The sequence below is a fragment of the Notothenia coriiceps genome, unplaced genomic scaffold, assembly GCF_000735185.1.
Source record: "Notothenia coriiceps isolate Sejong01 unplaced genomic scaffold, NC01 NC01_scaffold00026094, whole genome shotgun sequence".
Classification (NCBI taxonomy): Eukaryota; Metazoa; Chordata; class Actinopteri; order Perciformes; family Nototheniidae; genus Notothenia; species Notothenia coriiceps.
In genome coordinates this window covers 316,268-341,797 of record NW_011358795.1, presented here as the reverse complement: position 1 = coordinate 341,797, position 25,530 = coordinate 316,268, and the positions used below count along the sequence as shown (strand labels likewise).

At 40.9% G+C, this 25,530-nt stretch overlaps 1 protein-coding gene across 1 annotated transcript in view; it reads right to left on the bottom strand.

Moving 5' to 3' along the window:
- Positions 1 to 10,117: 10,117 nt before the first annotated feature.
- igdcc4 (immunoglobulin superfamily, DCC subclass, member 4) overlaps positions 10,118 to 25,530 on the bottom strand; it is a 54,637-nt gene continuing 39,224 nt past the window's right edge. Inside the window, exons 7-20 of the mRNA XM_010783943.1 lie at positions 24,852 to 25,262; positions 24,082 to 24,246; positions 23,644 to 23,781; positions 22,789 to 22,971; positions 22,126 to 22,338; positions 21,610 to 21,711; positions 21,282 to 21,468; positions 20,160 to 20,287; positions 18,960 to 19,130; positions 18,606 to 18,740; positions 16,407 to 16,509; positions 16,063 to 16,243; positions 15,785 to 15,892; positions 10,118 to 14,981 (exon numbers count right to left, since the gene is read on the bottom strand). Of these exons, the coding sequence (XP_010782245.1) occupies positions 14,460 to 14,981; positions 15,785 to 15,892; positions 16,063 to 16,243; positions 16,407 to 16,509; positions 18,606 to 18,740; positions 18,960 to 19,130; positions 20,160 to 20,287; positions 21,282 to 21,468; positions 21,610 to 21,711; positions 22,126 to 22,338; positions 22,789 to 22,971; positions 23,644 to 23,781; positions 24,082 to 24,246; positions 24,852 to 25,262 (2,747 nt within the window). The 3' untranslated portion in view covers positions 10,118 to 14,459. The remainder of the gene's footprint in view (positions 14,982 to 15,784; positions 15,893 to 16,062; positions 16,244 to 16,406; positions 16,510 to 18,605; positions 18,741 to 18,959; positions 19,131 to 20,159; positions 20,288 to 21,281; positions 21,469 to 21,609; positions 21,712 to 22,125; positions 22,339 to 22,788; positions 22,972 to 23,643; positions 23,782 to 24,081; positions 24,247 to 24,851; positions 25,263 to 25,530) is intronic.

The window sequence follows — 25,530 nt, the reverse complement described above, 5'->3', positions numbered from 1 at the left end:
TGAAACCCTCTTTAATGGTCACACATGCAGAGCACACAGCACACACAGTGACATTTGGCCTCTGCATTTAACCCACCCTAGTACCAGGAGTCTCGTACTAGGAGCAGTGGGCAGCTAGTGGGCAGCTAGTGGGCAGCTAGTGGGCAGCTAGTGGGCAGCTAGTGCCCGGGGAAAACCACTGCCCAGAATCATGGCTCAAATCACCCAGCCTCTGTGTTTTATCTTTTTTGTTTTGTTTGTTTTGCATTGCATATGCTCTCAGATTGGACCAAATAGAAAACAGCCTGTTAGCTTCCTCTGAAATGGAAGAGAAACAATGGATTTGAAGTGACTCCCAAACAACGCAGACTNAACCTTAGCTTTACAATACAAACTGAAAATGAGGATCATGCCCAAGCCATTCCTGCATCAAGCCTCAGTTAGTATTTAACCCACCCTAGTACCAGGAGTCTCGTACTAGGAGCAGTGGGCAGCTAGTGGGCAGCTAGTGGGCAGCTAGTGGGCAGCTAGTGGGCAGCTAGTGGCTAGTGGGCAGCTAGTGGGCAGCTAGTGTACAGTGCCCGGGGAAAACCACTGCCCAGAATCATGGCTCAAATCACCCAGCCTCTGTGTTTTATCTTTTTTGTTTTGTTTGTTTTGCATTGCATATGCTCTCAGATTGGACCAAATAGAAAACAGCCTGTTAGCTTCCTCTGAAATGGAAGAGAAACAATGGATTTGAAGTGACTCCCAAACAACGCAGACTCTTTTGAGGTAAGATCTCTTGAACCTAAAAACCTTCAGAGAGATGCAGAACAGAAATATGTAATTAACCTCTGCCTTTTGTACCAGCTGTTATGGTCAGGAAAGTGGAGAGTGAAGGTGTGTAGTACAGTATCTTATTATTATCAGAAATTGTAATTAAAAGTGCTTCCACCTGAATGAGCATAATAGTTTTCCATATTGAGAAGTATTTTCATGCATGCATTTTTATTGATTTAGAAACAGTTCATTAATTGAGAGTACAGCGGTACATGCAGAAGTTCAAGAAGTACACAAAGGTTTTACTCAAGTAAACAAAGCAGTACTAAATTGTAAAAATACTTGGTTACAAGTTAAAGTCCATCCATCCATCTTCTCCCGCTTATCCGTGGTCGGGTCGCGGAGGTAGCAGTTCCAGCAGAGAGCCCCAAACTGTCCTTTCCCTGGCCTTATCAACCAGCTCTGACTGGGGGATCCCAAGGCGCTCCCAGGCCAGCGAAGAGATATAATCCCTCCACCTGGTCCTAGGTCTACCCCTTGGTCTCTTCCCAGCTGGACGTACCTGGAACACCTCCCTAGGGAGGCGCCCAGGTTGCATCCTTACTAGGGGCCGGAACCACCTCAACTGGCTCCTTTTTCGGTCATGACCCATCCTTCATGACCATAGGTGAGGGTGGGAACCAAAAATAGTATTGTAGTATTGTCATCAAAATATATTTAATTTTTTTTCATTTCAAACCTTTATTTATCCAGATTGGTCCCATTGAGATCATAGCTCTCTTTTTCAAGGGAGACCTGCAGAAGTACCACGAGTAGAAGTACTTGTTCTTCATAATGGCTAATTTCAGAGGCATTTACATTAAATGACTTGGTTAGGATTATTGATGGATTTCTAAAGAAAATGGAGCTAATCTGAATTACTTCATAAACCACTGCTGGATACCTTAAACTAAAGGTAAGGTACATTTTTGTATTCATTAGCACATTTATATTTTGTACTAACTATTCATCTGAATATCTAAAGAAACTAGTAACTACAGCTGTCAGATACATGTAGTGGTGTAAAGTAAATGTACGTCTTCATTATATGCCACCACTGAGTACATGTCTAAGGAGTCTGATACAAGAGTCATGGTCTACTGAAGAAATGACCGCACAGAAGTGAAATACCTGTAAAGAAAAGGGAATAATAAAAGAGTGATTCATGAAAATCCTCTCATGACTCCCAACATCCTCTGGTGTAAACATCATGAGGTGGGGTCCACAGGTGGACCTTGTCAATGAGTGATAAGCCTTTAGTCAGCGAGGATACATCATGCTCCACGCAGAGTCTTTTTGCATTAGCAGTGTAAACCAGATTAGATTTGTAACTGCAGATTGCACTAAGGAGCTGTTTTTCAAAGCAGCACTTTGCATCTCATACATCAAAACAGGCAAGCCATGTTTTTGTCCATACACCTGTCATGTGTGCCATTACCCCTGATGACTGATGCAATGACACACAGAGGTTGCCAAGTAATGAGACTCGCCTCCTCCATTATTCCTTTCACTATCCCCACACTTTAGTGTCATGTGTGAATGATGTGGCTATGCTAACAATAATGGGGCAGATAACAATGTAATTCCATGACACATTTTACAGGCACGTGACCCTTAACGCAACTGAAAGGCATGTTGTTTGAATAAGTCCAGTAATAAACAAGCCCTTAAACATTTGTTGACAACTCTCTGTAACCCTAGAGTCAGGGCTGATTCAGTGAAGCTTTAACAGATGGTCTCAATTCTTATCAACGTTTCATTGGTTGCTTTTTTTGCGCTTTTTGGTCTTGGTAGCTTCTTTTTGTTTAGGTTTTAACTTTTTGGGCCTTAGGGTGTTTTGCAAGCCGGAGAACTGCAGCTGGACTTTTTCGATTCTGGCTCTCGGTCCATTGGTGACCCTTTCCTGGATTTCCACAATATTTTGGATCTAGTGTCACTTATTAACCTGAAGATACTTCAGAGGAACTTTAAGAACAGCAAAACTACAACAGAAGTTTAAACATTGTATATGTTGTTTCCCCGACTCAGACTGCAAGGAATCTGGGTGTGATCCTAGATAACAAACTGTTCTTCACTGCAAACATCGCTGCCACAACCCGCTGCTGCAGATACACCCTTTACAACATCAGGAGGATACGTCCCCAGCTGACCCAGAAAGCGACGCAACTTCTGGTCCAGGCTCTCGTCATCTCACGCCTAGACTACTGCAACTCCCTCCTGGCTGGTCAACCTGCATGCGCCATCCGACCTCTGCAGCTCATCCAGAATGCAGCGGCTCGTCTGGTCTTCAACCTTCCTAAATTCTCCCACACCACGCCGCTCCTCCGCTCCCTTCACTGGCTTCCAGTAACTGCTAGAATCCACTTCAAGACACTGGTACTTGCGTACCATGCTGTGAATGGATCTGGCCCTTCCTACATCCAGGACATGGTTAAACCATACACCCCAGCACGTGCACTCCACTCTGCATCAGCCAAACAGCTCGCTGCACCCGCACTGCGAGGGGGACCCAAGTTCCCATCAGCAAAAACTCGTGGGTTTGCTACCCTGGCTCCAAAATGGTGGAATGAGCTCCCCATTGACATCAGGACAGCAGATAGCTTACACATCTTCCGGCGCAGACTGAAAACTCATCTCTTTCGACTCCACCTCGAGCGATAGAATTACTAACAAAGCACTTATACACTAATAAAGGACTGGCTTATTTAAAGCCAGTTGAGTAGAACTTGAAATGTTTTTGCTCTATGAAACCTGAGGTGCTTATATGATTCTGTTTTCTTCTAGTTTGTATCTTCTTGGTCGAACGCACAATTGTAAGTCGCTTTGGATAAAACCGTCAGCTCATGACTTTGTTTAGGATTTAATCAACTGTGGCAGTAATGATTTCCCAGATTCAAGAAGAAAAATCCTGAGAACCACTTCCTAACCATATACAAATATAAACTATTAACCTGGAGGATCACATCTCACAAGTGCCTTCACAATGAAATAAATCATACTTAAATCATAATTAATAAATGACTCTTCCATGATACAGACATTCCTCTTTAATAATAAAGACATGCCTCTGCATTAATAAAAAAATAATACATAATTCACACAATCATACATTGATTTGCATCATGATAAAATAACATGTGTGTACAGGGATTTTCATTACAAGCAATTATAAAATAACAAATAAAGTCTGAGGTAATCATTAGGCATACTTTAATCTGATGTGATGTGGGTATTGGGTAACACTCCAGGTAGCGTTCCGATGTAATTGTTTCAAACATCTAACCAGCGTTTTGGGCTGACGATATCTGCTGAAATGAGGCAGGCATTGAGTCATGAGAGATCTGAATGCCCTGTGTGGCAGCCAACGAATGAGAGACTGCCTTAACACAGGTAATCTTCAGGACATTCGAACGACATACAGACATGTAAATGGCATACTGTACCATAACATCTCATTGGCTGTACAGTGGTTTCTTTTGTGGCATACTACCTTGATTATGTTTTTTTGTTACATAATCTGCTGTTTCATTCATATTTATTATGGCACACGTTTCTATGATATTTATTTCCATTGCATTATATGACTATTATATTTAATGGCATAATATACTATAAATGAAATGACTTTTTTCTTGCATACTATACTATATTTCCCTTCGACAGTTTCATAAAACATACAATATCGAAATGTTTATGGCAAACAGTACTATAACCTTTTTGTGGCTACAGTACCGAGCTGCTGCCAGTAAACTGTTCCTAATTTGTCATAGTTATTAAAAAGTTAGCATACTATGTGCATTACCAACTGGAGGTACATTACTAATGAGCCAGCTTTTGTGTGTGACTAACAGAGCTTTATTTTTATCAGTGCTGTGATGGGAACACTAAATCCAGACAGACAAAAAATCATTTGTATTATTGTCCGGGATGCTCTTTGCGATGTGATGTTAAAGGCATGCACGCTTTTCTGTCTTTTGCCACGAGAAGCTGGCAGAGACATTTGAGTGAATCTAGATAACGGCCGAGTGTTGTGTGATGTGCAGTGTGCAACGCTTACATACACTTAGAGAGCTGGAAAGTGGGTCACCCAGCCCACTGAGATTCAGCCTGTACCATTCACTGATGTGGAAATAAGTCTCCTGCATCACCAGGCTATAGCAAGGCTGCACTACCAAACACTTCCACAGAGAGCAGCAAGCTTTCTACGAGTCATTCTCCCCACAACCATGTTACGTAATCTGCAACACATAGTGAGAGGATATTGTTGTGAAACAGAAATCCACGCTACTCCAAATTGGGTATGTGAATGTGCTAACAGTTTGGCGTTTTCTAGATTTTCCTTCAGAAGGAATGTCACCCTAAAATAATTATAGACCTGATTATTGTCAGAAGTTAGTAAATAACATTATATTAACACATGTAGTTCGAATTCCATGGATACATTTCAAGGATGCTCAATTTGTGCAATAGAAATGTAATCTGTTATTTAATAGGGGTACTAAGCCTTGAGGTTATTCTCACTGGATGCATCACATATCCATTATTGCTATAATTTTCAGAAGCAACTGCTTTATGACTATTTGTCATAGCTATTTGTCATTGGTAATGAAACATGATTTTTTTTAGAAGCATTGTATTGTATTTCCTCTTCCTAAGTGCAGAAAAACGCAGAACAAAATCAGGGGGAAATGCAAGAGGGTGCAACATAAATCTCATGCAAGTCAAATATTTCAGACGTAGTTAGCCACATAAACTTTGCTGTCACTGCTGGCGACAGACCATAAAACAAAAATAAATGCATAGCTTTGTATTGCTTACAGGCACTGGTGGAATTATATCCCTCAAGATAAACTGTGTGTTTGTTTGACTCTGCCAGACCTGGTGTAATGTATGCAGAGATTTGAGCTCTTACAGCTTTGACATCAGGTCAGACTTGGATATAATGTAAGGGCAAGTGAAAGCCTTGTCGGATGACTGTTGGCCAGGAGCCAGCACTTTACTCCTTACTGGCAGCTAGGCTACATGCAGGCTTTAATCCTCATGCATTGCCCAAAGCAGAAGGTTTTCATTGCCATGGTTGGCTCACAACTATTGTTGGATCGACACACTGTTGGCCCCATGTGAAGCCAGGGAGAGAGGCATGCTGTCAGTCACATTCAAGACATCCCCTTATCAGCCATGCACCTGTGGGGGTGTAAGAAGGAGAGGGAAGATGAAGGACAAAGCAAGAAGTAAAAGTGAAACATTTAATAAAAACAACACACTAAATCCTATGGCTCTTGAATCTTTAGAAATACATAATTTAACTCCTATTTCCTTTATCCTATCCCCTCACTTGACTGGACAAGGGAGTCAGGCATGTCTTCACTTGAAATAACAGTGCCACACTTGCCCGTGGTTGTAGTATATAAAATTGGTATACAGTGAGTTTTAAAGCTGCACCCTCTCTGGGGTCCTATTTTGTCCAGCCAACAGTGAATGGAGAGCAGCAGACTGAACCCATGGGAGAGAAGAAGCCGGGGTAAACAGTCCAGAGCCATTACTGACAGCTCTCTGGTTTCTCTGCCAGCCATGCCCCTGTGACTTCACCTTTTACAGCTACTTCTTTATGGGGTATAGTAGAGCTTATTGTAAAGCACACAGGGTTTATTATAATTCCAGATATATGTATAGTCCAAAGAAAGCAGATTACTTTCCCCACATTCATCCTCCTCTCAAATCCCCTCTCGCCGACTTCATTCATTTATCGTCAGCCTCACCCTCCTTCATTCTCTATTTCCTCAGGCTGTCTCTGTTTAGTTTGGGGAATTCTTGATTGGCAGGTAATAACTCACACCAGGGCTGACATTGAGAACAAGTCTCATCTGAAAAAAGCATTAGTTCTTATAGTCATTTCAGTGAATAGCCAAATGACTGTAGGGAAAGAGAGCCGGCTCACATGTAGATACTGACAGAAACAAAGACATTTGTGGTTCTGAAATCTTACTGAATATTATTACATTTTTCACATGAAAAGAAGAAAATGGTTTGAAAATCAAGTGAACACTCAGAAGGATATACAGTACATCTCCAAGCTTATTTTAAAAAGGACACATTCTTAGGTAATCATGCTTTATTTGAAGGCCAACAGTGTGAAATGACATTCAGCTAAGGTCATGCACAAGACCTGTAACCATGATGTCATCACCGCATGTCGTACACCTACACCCACTTAAACACAAGCCGCTTTTATATGGTGATGTAAAGGAGGAATAGTCAAAGAAGGAAAAACAAATGCGGTCAATATGATGCTTTTAGTGTAAGAGGTTTGAATTAAACGAGCCAATATCCAAAGATAAATAAACTGTGACATTTCAAACCCGATGCACACGTAAGACTTTGTCCTAACAGACAAGATTGATTCTATAACATGCAAGGACGACAGTTGTAAAACAAACAGACTGGATGGTCATGTCATAAATAATTTATAAAAGCACAGGACATAATTTGGATCTAGAAGAGGAGGGTCAACATTGTTGACATTTTAAACTAGAAAAAAGAAAACATCCATTTACTTTGAAATGTATAGATATTTTTGTGGTGGCATTTCTGCTCTCTGAGTTTTGAACCAGATCTCTCTTTATTGCAAAGTGGCCAACTTGGTAGTAGAACCCCTGGGTTTCCACAAGCACACAACTTTATTTGCAAACACTTGCCAATCCAGGGGGTCTTCTACTGTACGCTTTGAAGTGTCAGAGAGCATATACAGCTCAGCGATGAAACAGGCAGAGCTGACATAGCAGAAGCAGGAAGGGGCAGAATGAATGGGCTGATTCAAGAGCATCGCACAGTTATTTCCCCACAGGCAGTGAGCTGTACCTCTCGAGTCCAGCCCTCACCTGACTCACTGTGCTCCACTTGCCTGCTTCTCTAAAGAAATATGAGGCATGCTGAACTAGCCAAGAGACCACTCCAATGCTTGAGGAGGAAACACAATGCACCCTGACAATACACAGGCAAGTACAGTTATTTATGAGAATGCATGCACGCTTGTGTGATAATGTGTGCTCATGTGTGGATTTGTGCATATGCAGAGGAGCCTCACCCTCTGATGAACAGTGATGAGTGGCTGAAGATAGTGAGCCCGACCCCTCTGTCGCTCAGAGCTTTTATCTTACTCGTCTGGGGATTCAGCCACGTGATGTCACCTCAATGCTCCTGTCTTAACTCCGTGCCCCCATCTCACCCTCTTATCTCCATCACCTGCCTGTCCTGGCTTTTTTTCAGTCAGTCTGTCAGCCTTGTCAGTGCACACATACACACTCAAATCCACCCACTCCACCATCCACATGCACACATGCTCATGCAGAAGCAGGGACAGACTGAAAATAAGACCCACGTGCACACGTCTCACACCTTTTGCATTTCATGACATTAGGATTTAATTTTTCAGGGGAAATTGGTGTGATAGAGAGATTATTTTCCCGCTTTATGCAATGAATAGTAATGAGGGGAAAAGTAATATAAAGTATTCAATACATTTATACAAATCTGCAGCCAAGTCAAGTAAGGTGAAAGCAGCACATGATGTCTAACACAGCAATCTCCCCTAATGGGAGTGGCACCAGGTTACTATGTTTAATTTGTAAGGATCAATAGGCAGGGTCGCACTGCCCCCTGGTGGTTTGTGAAGGAATGACATCTTTAAGTATGACTGATTATCACCCAGAGGCGAGTGCTGGAGTGAAAAGGTTTGGGCACAAAGCCACTGAGGGCATGTTACCCGAGTAATTTGTGGCCCGGAGGCTGCCTATTACTATGCAGGATTTATTTAACTATAGCCTGGGCCCATGAGACCAAGTCTAAAGTATCCCCTTTAGCCCAACATTGTCTGATTTACACTTAATCATGAGTAAATGTTCTTGACTCGGTTAACACAGCAGTTCAACAGGTCACAGCATTTAAGGATATACTACAAGATGTATACGCTCTCATTTGTGTGCATTAAAAAAAGACTGGAAATAATCAGTAGGCTAGTCTATAGCTAGCACATTATCTTTGCCAGAACTCAAGGTAACAAGAATAATAATTAGCATTAATCCTTACAAAAGTGTTAAACAAACTATATCATGTGGTTTCCCTGACCTGATTATGTATTTAACAGGAACAGTGACTTCCTGGAGTCTAGTAGGCTAAGCTAATCGCTGCTAGTTGTTGTTCCTAATTTACAGTAGGCCTAAGGTACTGGATATGTGTGCTTTGTATCTTTATTTATTTAATGCCAAGAAAGTACATGAATATTTTCCAAACTGTCAAAAACTGCTGCAGTAAGTGACATTGCAGTAACACAAATGGGGCGAAGCCTGCGAGCTAGTTCAGGCAGTCAACTCGAGCACTTATGCTGCATTCATACATGATATAGCCGGTCAGGAGGTTTGGTTACATCTGTGAGGTTTGTTCCACAGTTCTAAAGTGGCATACATTTTATTCATGAATGCAAAAAGGACAATTCAATTTATCAGCAGAGACTATAAAATAAAGGTCAAAATGTTTGAAATATGACAAGAAATAACCAAGAATCTATTCTCCAGTGTGTCTTGAATGTCATTCTTGGAAACGCAAATGCCAGAAAAAGTGCACAGTTAAATTGACTGATAAATCTTTGGGGACAAAAGTAATAGACAATCTAGAGAACTTTCTTCTTTTGTATGTTTATTTACAGAAGAGTAGTTTCCACAGACATCTTGAGAGTTGCTGTGAGTTTTGACATTATTACAAATGGCAACACAGTGGAAATATTTCTAAAAACCACAAGTACTACCTATCCTGTGATGATACCTTTGAACAAGCAATGTTTCTATCACAAATCATGAACACGTTCGCCATGACTAACACTGAGTAATCCATCTGTTTTTTTACAGAATAAGACAATTGCACTTCTAAGAATGTAAAGATGACAGTCCAAAGTTGCTCATATCGCAAGAAGAAGTGCTAATCTATTAAGTGCTCCTACAATTTGCTCCTACAGTAGCATCTTTTGTCAAGAATGAGGTCTTGTTCAGCACACAATGATAACAGAGGTGTACTTGAGTACTTGCAGACCGTCACTGGCTCACACAGACAGAGTTTGAGTCTATTCATACCCATTCTGAGAAGCACGATTGAGCTGGTACACACAAAACTAGATAAGAAGACTTACAAAAAATGCACAACATGTGACATCACTGGACAAAGCAGCGCACCACCAAAGCACCAGAATGTACTGTATAGAGAAAAGCCAGAGAGATAGAAATACACATAGTTTTGTACAAAACAAAAATATCATTTATGCGTAAGAATTTCATCGTTTTTACCTTTGAAAAGAACACAATCAGGCGTTGTTTGACCACAAATGACGTATGATGTATCTGAGTTGGATATGCTGCCATGATCCTCTACAATTGTATGCAAAGATGGGACACCTGAGTAGAGAAGACAATTTATTTTAAAATGACTGTCTGCACTGAGAGGTATGACCTGCCTGGGGGGGATGTCCCTTCTCCCTGCCTTGCACTTCAGACGCCTGGGTTATGTAAAAGTGGTGTTTTACCAAAGAGTGATTATTAGGATGTTAGAAACACACTTCTTTGCTCTCTTCTCCTAATATTCGAGTACCCTTTTAGTTAACCCATGCGTTTAACTCTTTAAAAAGCTTTTACTGTTGCAGAATGACTATGTAAAAGCCAATTGCTCCAACTGACCCATCCTCCCCTCTGTGTTCACCACTAGACAATCCAAGCCACTATAATGGGTAAAAACTCTCACTGAGGTAAAATGAAACGTTCGATCCTGTCCTCTCTCTCCGCTCACAAAACAACAGGATGCTTATGAATACATGTTTACTCGTATTAAGAAACTGATCCAAATAAAATCAACACTTTACCAACAATGAGGTATACTGTTTAACCCCCTTGTAAAGAGGATGAAATAAACAAATTATTAAAGTAATTATCGTCTCTACAAAATGAGATCATGAGTAATTTTCCTCACAAATAATCTGATGAAATGTACTTGTATTTAAAAGTCAGTGGTTAAAGAGTTAGTAGAGCTCCTTTACATCCTTTATGCTGGAGGCAGGTTTATTTTATTTCCTATTTCAGACCCTCTTTGTTGTCTCTACATACCATCATGATCCACTACGGCATCGAGACTTGAAACACAAGAACGTTGCATGAATTGACAGCCACCATTTTTGTGAAAACACTTAATTTAAATACTGTATGTTACTAAAAATCTTAGTACACTGTACCATTTACATTTCAAACTATCATTTTGTGTCCGATTTCGGCAGCTATCATAAAAGCGTACTCCTAAATAGAGAATCACAGTTTCCCAGTGATTGAAAAATGGATATGCCGGGTGAGAGAAAACTTCACAAACGTTATACCCAAAAGATCGGGAGAAAATGTTTGAAAGGTCATTTTTGTAACAGTGACCGATTACTTACTTGAAACACTATCTTAATCGTTCTGATTCAGTGACCGCCATCCACTTGGTTGTAGTCCAAGTAGTTTGCAAAAACTGCAGTTCAGACTTCAGTATCTGCAAATGGTGAATGGTAAGAACTGAAACCAGGTCTGCATGAAACCTAAGCAGAGCAGGAGCAGAGTCTGTAGCACTTCTCTTCATCACATACATTAATACGGCTGACCTGGACTAAGAGAGGTATGTTTGAGGTATCAAACTGGAATGCTTTTAAGAATATTATGCTTATTTCTAGATTTTGGACATACAGGCTTTTGAGGATGATGTGAAACAGTTTCAATATAAAATCAGAACCTGGATCAAAAATACAAACATCATTTTGGTGGTTTGCTTTAGTTTACTGCATATAAAGGTGGTAATCAAATCAAAGCGTAGAAGGCTGTAGCTGCACTGCTTTTTATATATTTAAATGTATCACCCAAATAAAAGATGTCACAGCAGGTGTTTGACTTTTAACAGCTGATAGGAACCTGTTCTGGCATCACTAATTGGAATTGGGCCACAGGTAAAACACGCTTGTCACTTCAGATTGATGAGTAGAGTGGTGCAGCAGCAGTTTCCTGCCATAGGCAAGCGTGCTGTTGAGTGCTTTTTACGCTCCATTTGAGTATGATTTCGAAATAGCATGCTTCAGTAAGTGCCATACATTTTTAAGTCTAAGGTTTTTAACAAAACCTTCTGTAACTGACAGTTGTTCAAATCTGAATTGTTCACCCACTCACCTCCAAAACATCCTGCATGTAATCTTTACCCAGGTTCGCTTTGAACACATTCATTTGTCCCTTTATAAGTGCTGCTGTAGCAAAAGAAACTTTGTTGATCTAGGTTGTAATGTTTAGTATATACATGGCAAGGCTAAACAAATTATCTCTGAGGTACCGACAAAGCTTTGTTTTCGGAAAATCAAGGACTGCATGTGTTAGAGAAAAACCTGTTTGTCATGTCGTGAGGGACATTTTACGTTTCTGTTGCTGATGGGATTGAGAATAGCTGGTGAGATTTCGACACATGCAAGAACAAGGAGTAGAGAGAAAGGTAGGAAAGAAGAGTTTATCCACTCACTTTTGAGTATCGAATAACAAGAAGAAAGCCACCTGAGAGAAGATGAGGCATCATATTCAACACATTTGGGCTCAAATGTTATCAACATTTGAGTGGATATTAGTTTTAAGATTATTATTTCTAACTGATCTCAACAACTCCTTTCTTTTAATCACATCAGTTCAAATGAGTCTTTTTGAAGTGAAGCACCTTGTGGAACCAGCTTATTTGTAAACCCATTCTCTCATCTGTGGAGACAATTATTGCTTCCTTTGGGCAAATAATTATAAAGCTGCTGTCATTTTAACACTGGAGTAAAATACAGACCAGAGTTAAAAGGACATTTGTTGAGCAAGAAGCTTGTTGATGTAATCAGTACTTTCAGGACTATAGTTGGTGAATTTATTTAGCTGGCAAACAGGTGCCAACAATGTCCAATTGCAGCAGCTTATACTGTCCTAAACTACAGCTGAATGACATTGGCTGGACCGTGTTGAAGGGGCTTCATATCATAGACACAGGGATGTATGTTGTCTGTAGGGGTTTATCGTTAACATAAGACTGAGTGACCCAATCTTTCAGAGATCTCAGAGGACGCTACAATGCACTAAAGCGACAATTCCTTTGTCATGAAATAAGAACATACAGTCGGACGATTATTTCTGCAAACACCAAAGGCTGTGATATCAGAAAAATATCTTAAAAAGGTGCTAGTTACATAAAACTGATAGAATCACACTGGAAACAGTCCTGAAAAGTAATGAGGTAGTGTTGTTGGTAAGAGTAGGGATGCACTAGTTCATCGTTTACACTGCTAAAAACAATGCTGACTGAGAGTCAATTATGGAAAGCAATCTGATCGAAAACGTTGAACTTTTAGGGGTTAATTTAACGTTTTTTAGCACATTTATTTATATTTTCTGATCAATGTAGAAATAAATGTAAAACATGTAAATTCTGGTACTGAAGCAGAGAATAGCATTTTGGAAATGTTTTCACAAAACTGCAATCAGATATATCTCTAGAGTTAAGTTGATTTAAAAACATTGGCAAGTGTTTCACATGAGGAAATGATTATACTGAGTTCAAAAGCGGTTTAATGGCACAGTATCCCATTGGTGCATCCCTAATAGGGAGCCAAATCAGATGGATTGTTTAAAACGTGTTACTAGTTCTCCTCGTACCAACATAATAAAACCAGTACCAATGTGAACATGTCAATTCTTCCATAATGAGATATCCACCAAATACAGCAACAAAAATACTTTTTACTTTTCAACTGAGTGTCCCTGGTTTACAAAGTTACACCACGTGAATATATGGCATTATGGAAAAGAATACTTCATGTGTAGCAAATGTGTATACTCCATCTTTGTACATTTGTATTGTCTTTTTGTTCTTCACAATGACAGGTGTTGTTTACTGAATAGAAGCATCTATAGAAATATACAGAGGTTATAAACGCACCTACAATAATTAGGCACCTGAGACCTCCACACTCCAGTCAGGATAAGTGTGTGTATGAGTGACTGTTTAAGCTTATGTGTAATACCACGGAATCAGCTGTAATTTAACTTTCTATGTGTGTGTGTGTGTGTGGATCCTGAGACAGCAGGAGGCTGGATATTCTTTGAGGCTTTTCCCTCGGTGCCACGGTAAAGCATCCACACGACGGAGCCCAGGAGACTTATCGAGCCTGCGTTTCAGTTCCTCCCATCCACGTTGATCGCCTGTTCCTCTCTCTTACAGAACATTGCAGGCTTTCTCATTCCTTAGTGGAACAAAGCAACGTGCAACACAGTGGGAATAGCCTCCTTCAGTCCACTTCCTTCTGCTTGGTTAAGTTACATCTTTCTTTCCTAAAGACAGGAAGAAAAGCCAGAGGAAAATATGGTTGCAATGCTAGCCAATGCATACCCATATACAGTACTCTACCACTAAAAATATACTGTATGCTGTATATACACAAACAATGGATTCAAAGTACCTATAAAATCTTTGCACGGAAGAGAAAGGAATCCAATAATGAGGTGCATAAAAATAATCCTTAGGGATTCTTCCTGGGTACGTAAAAGAAAGAAAATCTGTCTGCTGTCTGTATGTGTGTGTAAGGGCCGATGCCCTACATGCAGATGCTACGGGCACAGATAACTGTGTGCTACTGAGGTAGAGTGGACAAGGCCGGAGCTGACAAAGGGGGCAGGGGACAGCCCGGTAGAGATGACCTTTCCTGGAGCCGGCTGGCAGTGTCTTGAGTCCCCGTTCTCCAGGTGTTCTGACCTCAGCACAGAACGCACCGTCTTTGGGGAGTGGAAGCCATTGGTCAGCCTCACTTCCTGCTGTGGCTCTATGTCTGCGCTCGGCTGGTCCCCCATGCCTTGTAGCTCCCCATTGTGATTAGCCACCAACTTTATCAAGGGAAGACTCGAGGGGCTCTGGGCGAGTGATAGTTTTTCGAGTGTGTCCCCCTCCCCCAGTGGGCTCGGCTGACTCACAGGGGAATAGCTATCCTCTGATAATGAGGGTCCTCTGGTGGTGTTTGAATCCCTCTCCCGTTCGCTGCCCTCCTCCTCTGGGTCTGAGAGCTCTGAATGAACAATGACTTCTGCCTCCACCTGGTTACTGCACATGGATGAACACAGACGGTCTTCTAAGTCCTGCAACGAAACAATATCAGTGATAGTTAGGATTTTATACAAGTTGATAAACCCAGGTTACTCAAGGATTCAATGTTGTTTGGGGAAGTTAATATAAAGTGAACGGTCAATTATAGCTATTCCTCTGTACACAGTCTGATAAATATTTCTGATGGATAAAAGCAATGAGCCAAATACACTGCTTGCTCCCCCTTTCAGCAATAGCCCAATTATTGTTACATGTTGTACGTAAATGCTGTATATATTTCCCCTTTCACCAACGATAGTGTTTTTTATCTACACTACTCTACTTCTATAATCTCTTATGGTATAGTAATATATCTGTCCTGCTCTTTTTAGGATTTGTGGATGAAACCATAGCTTTGTTAACTGAGGTAGCATTATGATTTCTGACATTTTATCTAGGATCAGTTATCCATACATTGCATATCTAAGAAACCTTGAAAGAGTTTGTATTTTTGTTTATAAACTGTTTTTTTGTTTTCAGCAGTCAGAAATAAACGATAACCCTACTTTTGTTAACTTCTTTCTGAAATCGAGAACATTTTGAGACAAATTTCAAAAAACATACTTTAAATGGTAAGTCTGACCCAATCCCTATCATGATAAACTGCATTGAACGTGCCATGCAAGAACCGAATACTTGAAAAGCATAGAAGCTGTAACTGAGGGTTGTGGTCTTCAGGAAAACGTTAATAAGAAATGCCATTTGATCCATAGATGCTACAGCTTGATGGTTGCTTGCTAAAATAGATAAGTGAGTAAGTTTAGTTGTCATTTACTATGCTGTTATCAGTAATTACCATGCTGAGAGCTCCATTTATGAGCGAGGGAGAGTCTTCTGTTATGGTGTCTCTGTATCTAGTGATCCTGTTGGCCCAGTCATGACTCACAGAGCCATTCCACGCAGTCTGCAAGACAGAAAATGCACCAGAATTACAACTTTAACCCTCTACCAACAGTTTAAAAAAAGAATAAAAGAGTGTACAAGGTCAATCTGGAGGAAAGCTCCCCCCCAGCAGGTTTTGACCTTGGGTTCAGGTGCAGGGTTATCCTCCCCCTCCCCTGGATTAGCACTTGCCATCAGGCTCTGCTCCTCGGGGACCTCTTCTAGCGGCTGACCAGACTCTTGGCTGCCTGAGGGCATCAGGGTCTCCAGCTCGTGGCTATCGCTGCACTCTGGCACGCTGGTGGGAAGGGGGCATCCTCCTCGCCTGTACTGAAGGGTCACAGCTGTGGAGTCCAGGCCCCCAGACACCTCTCTATTTGGATCAGAGATGAGAGGGATGGTATAGCAGTTAGACATTATAGAGGACTGCGGGTTAATACAGGCGTATGGGCAATTATGACTGGCTTTTTGTTTGAAATACAACATGTATACTCCATCGGTACTGTACAAATACTGACACTGTAGAGTTACATTACCTGGATTTGCCATTTCGAAAGCTGAAACACATGCAGAGGAGGATGCATATCAGACCCAGACACACACCGACTATGATGCCTGTCACTGCATGGATGTCCAGCTCTGTTCAAATATCAAACAATATGAGATAGAAGGATTAAACAGGTAATAATTAAAGTAAACAAGGATCAGGGCAACACACACTCAAGAGTTGGCAGAAATGTTGCTGGTGCCAGAAATATAAGCCATATTGGTTCTCACATGTGATCTGTTGCCAGTAGCTATTCTGGCTCATATCTAAAACTTCATATTAGGAAAATACTAAGAGTTAATATAGCATCTCTAGTTTGAAATAGAGTTTGTCTCTTGCCTGCTGGGAAGAGGCGCTGCATATTGATTCCTTAATATAAGATGAAGTTACAGTAGTGGAGAGATATGAGGCAACATTCAACTAGGGACAACATGCCTTCATTGATATTCATTTATGCTGGGTTTCTTTGGCAGTGTGGACACAGAGAGGAGAGGAAACAGATGGCTGGAGCTCTCACCCACCCACCCACCAGCCACCTCACTCCCATTCACACTGCATACTAGCAACACTGCTGCCTATGTGAACAAAATAAACCTGTTACTCTGTATTATTAATTTTAACATTGCAATACAATGACAAAGCACTCTTGCTGCTTTTTGCATCAGAAAAGTTCTATGTACAGATATTTAAGATGTATGATTCTTTAAAAAAAAAATTCCCATCCATTATGCACTCCATGGCTGGCAAAGAAAAGAAAAGAAAGTCATGTATGTGTGAGAAAAACAAGCTTGTGGACAGCGTGTACACAACAATATTGTTCTTAGTTGTGTATATACTGTAGGTAACTAAATGCTTGTATATTCAAGCTTAAATGTATACCGATTTAATTGAGTTTACAAGCTCATCTTGGACAATTTCAACCACTCCCTCTGTTTGAAGACAAAAAGGGCCTTTCATGATTACAAGTTAAGCTAAAATGCTGACTGATGGAATTGGAAAGTGTATAATGAGATTGCATGCTTAAACAAAAAGTGATATGAAAGAGAAGAAAGTGCTTTGTACAGCAATTATCCCGGGCTCAGTGAACAGTAATTCAAAGGTCTCCCCTGGGTGTCGCTGATGAGGCCGCCCCTTTGTTATTCACACTTCATATTCTCCTCAAAAATGTACCAGATAAGAAAAAAAGCAAAACAACAGAGTTAAAGCCGAGCTAACCTTTCACTGCTGGCAGAGACAAACGACCCACTTTAAGGAGAGGCTGTGTGTGCATGAGAATCAATGTGACAGTTATGCTTATGGAAGCAACAGGCCTGTACTATTTCCCTCCTAATAAACTAAGAAGCAATTGAACACTTATTGGAAACAATTACAAAAAAATAATTAATTTTTACCATATAATATATTGCACTGAATTATGTTACTCAAAACACCATCTATCTGAATTTGACATGATTTTACATTTCCAGAAGGTGGTGACATTTTAAAAACTTGATTTACATTTTTGGGGAATACAGATACAGATAGAATATGCAGTGTCCAGTGTTGTATTGTAAAAAAAAGGTGGTATTAAAGTTGCTTGAATGCCGATCTTAAAAATCTAAGAGGTAAACTGGATGAATGGTGTCCTGAGCTGAAAAGAACGCCAGCTTCTCTTCTTTGTTTTTGTTCGCTGGGTCAGCTACGCATGCAAGAAAGTGCATTTAAGTACCGATAAGTCCGTCCCTTTACAACCCTTTTCCCTGTTTATAAGATCGAAGAGTGGCCTTCCATACAGCATTGTAAAATCAATATGGTATGTAGTGTAGGTTGAAGCGTTCAACTGAAGCTACATAGCAGATTTCAACATTAGTCTGCCGTTTTTAAAGCTGCTGAAGGTCTTTAAGTTGACAACTAAACTTGCTGGCCCCCTCATTGAAGGAAACTCACATTCATTTTGTTTATTCATGCTGGTGCACTAATATCGCATATATACACTTTACGTATTTTGCTTCCCTAAACCCTTCTGTCACTGAGACGGCAACCTTCCTCTTAATCCCTCTTTCTTTTGCCAATATGTATTCACGAAAGTACCCTCTCTCTAAAATATGACTTATTCAACAACAAAATGTACTGCTACTACCACTACTACTACAACAACAACAACCATAATAACATGATACTACTTATATATGTTCTATTTGCCACGTACCATATTTCTGAAGGGGGGTGTTGACATCCTTTACAGGTGAATAAGGCCCTGACCCCATTTCAGTGGCTGCTCCCAGTTTGAAAAAGTAAAGTGTGCCACTGGACAAACCCTGGACCTCCACACTGGTAATGCTCCCTGAGAGAGACAGAGAGAGACAGACAAGAAGAGATTGTCAAGGGCAAGCCCATCATAAAGCATGCTGTTTCACTCAGGCATGTAATACTAATAAATATTAAACAAGATTATAAAAATAAAGTGGTTAGTTGCACTCAGTCTGAATATACATGATAATGTGAGGTTTACAAATTGACAGTTTAAAGTGCAGTTTGTTGAGTCATCCCAGCCAACACTCACCCTCCTGAGAGAGGTCTTCCCATAAGTGATCCGGCTGGCTGAGGTTGCCACTGAACAGGATGCTGTAGCTGATGATGATACCGTTCGGCTCCAGCGGAGGGCGCCAGCTGGCCAGCACCGAGGACGAGTCCAGAGCGCTCAGCTGCAGCTCCTCAGGAGGAGTGGAGGGCCCTGAAGGAGAGCAGAGGCCTGGGTCAGTAATTAGAGATCAGAGATGAGGCCTCACAGCTGTGGAATGTATATTATCTTGGTGGGGGATTTGACATGCTGTGTGAGAACCATCTGCGTCTTTGTGTCCCAACCACCTGGGTACAGGAGAGAGGGGTCGGGCAAAGGGAGAATGGGCTGGGGCTCAGGTGACGATACATGGCAGGGGAGAGCGTGAAGGGTGACTAATGTCATGGGTGTAATAATGTCATTAAAATTAAAAGGAGACCACTCAACACTCTCCACACTAACTTGGCAACATGAGAGCTACTGCTACACCTGGTTGTTTTATTCCTGCCAGTTATCAGCTACAAATGCCAACTACTAATACCCATGTCCACTGGCAACTGGCCAACCAACACTCTGATTTGCACATGAGTGATAACACTCACCTGCATGCACATGTATATATTAGATTATCCACAGGAAGCAAAAGTGCAACTACTTCCCCTTCCTATCTGCACACAGCAAGGTTAGCAAGTGCAGGTCTTTAGAAAAAGATTCTGGAAGCACAAATGTGCAGCTGAAGGACAAGATGAAATGAAATAAATTATTTATAAGCGACATGAGGTAATATCTTTTTATCAAACACTGACAGAAAAACTCACTGACCCTGCATCCTCTTCCAGAAACCGTCCCACACATATACAAATAGTAGTTTATCTTCAGTGTACTACAACACAACTCTAACGCACTTTTTGGCACAGCTCAAGGGCACTGCAAAGGTTGTATGAGCCAGGAGTGTTTTCATTCATCAATATCACGTCAGTAAGAAAAGATTTGAAGTGCACACTTGATTGAGTTTTCTTAATTATTTCCATAGTGAATGCAACGAAATATATACATGTATACAGTAAGTACTGTAACAGTAGGTATTGTTAGTGTAAACCTGATAAACAAGCATATTTTATAGCCCACAAAGTATCACAGCAAAATCTTCAGATTGGGTCTTAAACCAAATCCAAATCCAAGTGAATTGCAGCAGAGACTCACGGTCGGACAGGGTGGACTCCTCCACTGTGCCGCTGAAGGGTCCCACCACGTCCACTCCATTAGACTGCACCGCCAGCTCATAACGGGTGAAGGGCCTCAGCGCCCCGAGCAGTATCTCCTGAGCAGAGCTGCAACACACAGAGAGTTCAGAGTGTGTGGTATACATTTCAGATTTTTTTAGATGGAGAAAAATAACTGAACTGATCAATTTAGTCTTGTTAGTGTGTGCAACTTGTTTGTTACAATATGTATTTTCTGTATGTTGTGATAAATAATTTTGTTGAATAAATATGACATACAAAGATTGATAAGAGGATATATGGTATGTTTTCTTACGTATGTACCAGTTTAAGTGTAGAGGGTAGCATCGATGCAAGGACAATATTATGTGCTCCATTTTGATTACTGTCAAAAATAGCTTTAATATCGGAGCTACTCAAGAAATAATAGTACCCTTTCGAGAAAAATGTGTTGGGTACACTGTATATAAGAAGGACGTAATTTACTGGTTTGTGGGCTGCCGTTGTGATTCCTTTAGTTTGGTATTTTGTTCATCGCCGGAATTGAATTGAAACAAACCTTGAACAAGACATTATTAGGTGACCTGAATGGTTTGCTCCGAGGCTCCTCCAATCTCACCGGTGAAAATGTCCTTGGGCAACTTACTGAACCCCACATGTCTCCCAAAGGCATAGCTGTTGGTGTGTTAGAGTGTGTGAATGAGTATTAAATTAAATGATGAGCACTTGACACCATGAATGGGTTTCTGAATTGAATTAGGGGGGTTGGAAGACTAGAAAGATGCAATCGAATTCATGTCCATTTAATAAAAAGTGAAGCATTGTATTGTAGTCAAACCGAAAAAAATAAGAAAAGTAACTTCTAAATAAAGACATAATGACCATATGTGTTTTTAAGAAAGACAATTATGATAAATATTGGTGTTTCCTCACATCTTAGGTTTGTATCATAACTGAATACCTGTTCAAACACAAACACTGTTCAAATTAGATTAGATTAGTTCAATTGTTGACCATGATCTATGGGGATATATTGCCAAGCTACTTTCTCTTAAACATTCAGACAGTGATTTAGTTTCTGTTGTTCCTTCCAGTTCCTCACCTCGTGTAATATGAGACCAGGGAGGCGTTGGTTGTTCCCGCCGGGCTGCAGCGGACCGTGTAGTTGATGATGCGCACGTTGCTGAACCGCGGCTTCTCCCAGCGCAGCCAGATGGAGGTGGAGCTGTTGGCCATGGCTTGGATGCTGCTTGGGGGCAATGGAGGGGGGCGCATGGGCGGCAACGATGCTTTAACACACACATACACATTACTTGCCTTGATGTAATTTGTCATTATTTATTATCCCATAAAAGTGATTGAGGGTATCTATCACTCATTCATTCATTTATTTTAGTATGAATGCGCAAATGCAGGAAGATAAATCTTACTTCTGTCGGGGGCTTTTTCTGTCCTTCCATTCCACATAGCAGCCGCTCCATCTATCTGCTTGTTGAATGGCCAAACTCTCACCTCATACTGCCGGTCAGGGACTGGCAAACACATACAGCAACATCAAGAAAGAGAAATACAAAAATGTCAACAGAAAAAACATGTTATTCAGCCAGCTTTATGCATATTATAGAAGTAAAGCCGCCTGCTAGAAAGACAAGACCTTTAAGTGTAGACAAGTTGCCCTAGATCTTATCTTAATGCAGTTATTCAATTGGTGGTTTGATATACTGCAAATGGCAACTAAGATAGAATCTGCAATCAAATGCCTTTAAATGAGATGCTGAATTATTCATTTATTTTCATGAGGCATCTGTTTACTTTTGATCCTTATTTTTCAAAAGTGAGAATGCTTCTGAAAGCGGAGTTAAGGATGATATAAGGACACCGGTCAAAAAAGCTCAGGGTTGAATGAAGCTGTCCAAAGGCTAGTGTGAAAAAACCACCCAGCTTACCCAGCCCAGTGAGGAGATGATACCGGGCTTTCTTACGGAGCCTGATGGTGTGAGTCTGTGTCGTCCTCTCTCCGTTGGCTGCCTCGTCAGCCTCCACCTCTCGACAGGACAGCTTGTAACCGGAGATCAGAGTGTGATTGGGCGACGGATGCCATGTCACATTCAGTGTGTTCTCTCTGACTTTGACTTTCAGCTCAGTGGGGGCAAAGATCACTGAAAACGTTTGAAAAAGGAAGAAAAAATAGCATGACTGGGAATTCCAAATGATTACAATATTACTGACCATCAGACTTACACTTTAGATATATCTTAGGTGTAAGTTCAGATCAGTGGCTCCCAAACTAAGAGGGAGTAGAGTAACTGAACTCTAGGTTCAAATTATCCGGGGGAGAAAAGTGAAAATGTGAAACTAAAATGTACAATTTGTAAACAAGCAATCTAAAAACATTATTTTGCTGTCTTGCATTGTAATCAATTGTGAAATGATTTATTAATGAGATATGTTTCACCGGTGCTGTTAAGTTTTATGTTTGTTATTTTCCCCATATGAAATACAATTTTTAAAGTCTCATCTAATACAACAATTATACTAAAACACCTGTGGGATCCCTAAGTCAAATAAAACAGGGTGTTTAGGGAATGAACCACCGGCGTTTTCCTTACCCATGCTTTGGTCGCTGTGGTTGTAGTGGGCTAATGTTTGGTGCTGGGCCCACTCAGAGGGGAGCCCAAAGCCAACGACCGTCCCCGCTGCTATCCTCAGTCTGTAGGCCTGTTTGGGCTGCAGCTCTCTCAGAGTGAACTGAGTCTCATTCCCCCCCACTTCCATTGAGAACACTGAGTCCACTGCGGGAACACACAATACACACTTACATAAGTATCTACAAGACTCTTGTTTTTTTTTCCTTTAAAAAAAATAAAAGCATTAATATGTGCCGTTTTGCAATACATAGTTCAACAAATTATGTAGAGTTCATGTTCTTTTCAGCATGTCCTTCAATTCCTACTCAACTATTCCTCTGATCAACTTCACACTTGACAGGTGTACTGCTTAGTATATATATAATAGGAAGTGCAATCTTAAGTGTGAGCTCTTGAGATATATTGAATGTATTTATTAGTAATGAGTTACATGCATTATTTACTGAGAGAGGACTTCAACTATCACCACTTAACAGCATGCTGAGTAAAGAGTATTAATGGACTTGTGAGCTTTTGCCCCTGCACCTGACTGATGTGTATACTCCACTGCACACTGCAGGGGGATAGAACTATCTTACAGTAGGTGTATTCCTCAGTATCAAAGAAAGCGCAGTGGGAAGTTGTTTGGATTAGAGGTTTTCGAGAAAGCTGCAATATTTATAATAATAACACACACAAAAATTAGCTAGGCTGTCTTTTTCAATGAATAACAGTTAATGGAGAAAGCTGAATGTGTACATATCCTGAATTATACTCACTAAATTGTGCTTTCACTGGCTGTTTAGGTCAATGTGTTGTCCAGCAGGGGTTACTCACCCTGATCCACAGTGCTGTACTCGATGCGGTAGCGGGTCACAGCTCCTCGACTGTACTGCGAGGACAGTGGATGCCACATCAGCCTGATGTCTGTGGGGGAGGTGCTGGCTATAGACAGCTGAGGAGGGGCACTGGGCACTGCAGGAGGAAACAAAATGACATAATGAACTGTTAGATAATGCTCATTCAAGGTATATCCTATAGATCCACACAAACACGCTATATCTACAACTAAACTCAATAAATAAGTGTTTAAATTGTTCAAGGATTGGATCGTGTTGATTGGAACAATTCTCATTTGAGTCTCTAGTGATTACTACTTTTGTAACAACTACATGAAATGACACTAAATTAAGAGTTTAAATGTTGGCATTCTATTGATTTTGCCCTGTGAGTCTATGAAGCATCCAAGGCTGGTATATTATTTAAGTTACTCACCGTCCTCCAGCATCTCCACTGTAACAGGCAGGGAGGGGCGACTGGCCCCCATGGGAGAGTAAGCCACCACAAAGAAAGTGTAGGCAGTGTGGGGCAGAAGCTCTTTGACGTGATACTCTGTGGTGTCGTTGTTCATCGCAAACTGGTACTCCACATTATCTGACCCTGAAAAGGACGACAATAATCAAATGCTGATAACACTTTATATTAAGGTACACATATTCACCATCAACTAGTTGTTAATTTACATGCGTATTAGCAGTATATTGGCTCTTTATTAGTCCTTATAAAACACTTATTAATGCCTTATTCTACATGACCATATTCTCCCAGTACTAGGCCACTAGTTAAGAGTTTTTCCTTATTAACCCTCTAATTAGTGCGTATTTATGGTAAGTAAGGAAGTTGTTGTACATGAGTTTTGGTCTCAATATGCTCAATATGGGCTTAATCAGGCAGCAGTATCACAAGAATAGTAATTCTCCCATAATAACACCAAACAAATATGGTATATTCTTATGTTACAATGCATGAAACTACAAGTGTTAATTGTGTCAAAATAACTCAACATTTGGTATTTCTAACTCAGAATATGTTCCCTATTTTAAAGGGAAAGTCTTGTTCATAACAAATAAGCTAGTAGTTTGTCTCTAATATGTTAATTAACATGGTGAATAAGTGAACCTTAATATAAAGTGTTACCCAAATGCTTTATTTCAGGGTGTTTGGGCACGCTAACCGTATAGCTACACATACACATCGGGACACACCTGCGGCGCGTTGGCAGTGCACAGAGTAGCCGATGATTTGGTCTGCGTTGTACTCAGGCTTCTCCCAGGTGAGCAGGGCCGTTGTGCTGGAGTAGGGCGTAGCAGAGAGGTGGCGCGGAGGGCTTGGCAGACCTTCCCTCACAATGACCGTCAACTTAGCAGTTGCGCAGGCTGTGCCAAGCCCGTTGTCTGCTATGCACTGGTAGTAGCCCTCGTCCTCCAGGGCCAGCTGGTTGATGAGCAGGACCCCAGGGCTTTGGGTCTTCACCCGTCTGAAAGACTTAATGGGATGACCGTCCTTAAGCCAGTGCAACACCGGAGGAGGTTCCCCTGAGCTGTTGCACACAAATCTGGCTGTGTTTCCCCTGGAGAGGGACACTGTCTCTGGGGGCTGGAGGATCACTGGAGCGGCTTTTGGAAGTAGGGAACAAAGCTCTTACTTACAGGAGACACTGATTATGTGCACTTTAATGTAAAAGGGATGACACAAAGCATTAGATATGCCTTTTATAAAATAAAGGGAAATGCTTTTAAGGTAATATTTACATTTAAATAAAAATCGTTTTTAGTAATAGTAGCATCAGAATTTCAATTACTCTGTGTCTTAAGGGTCCACAGAAACCTCTACTATGTCATTATATACAGTAATGACACACCTGAGACTGCCAAGGTCACTACA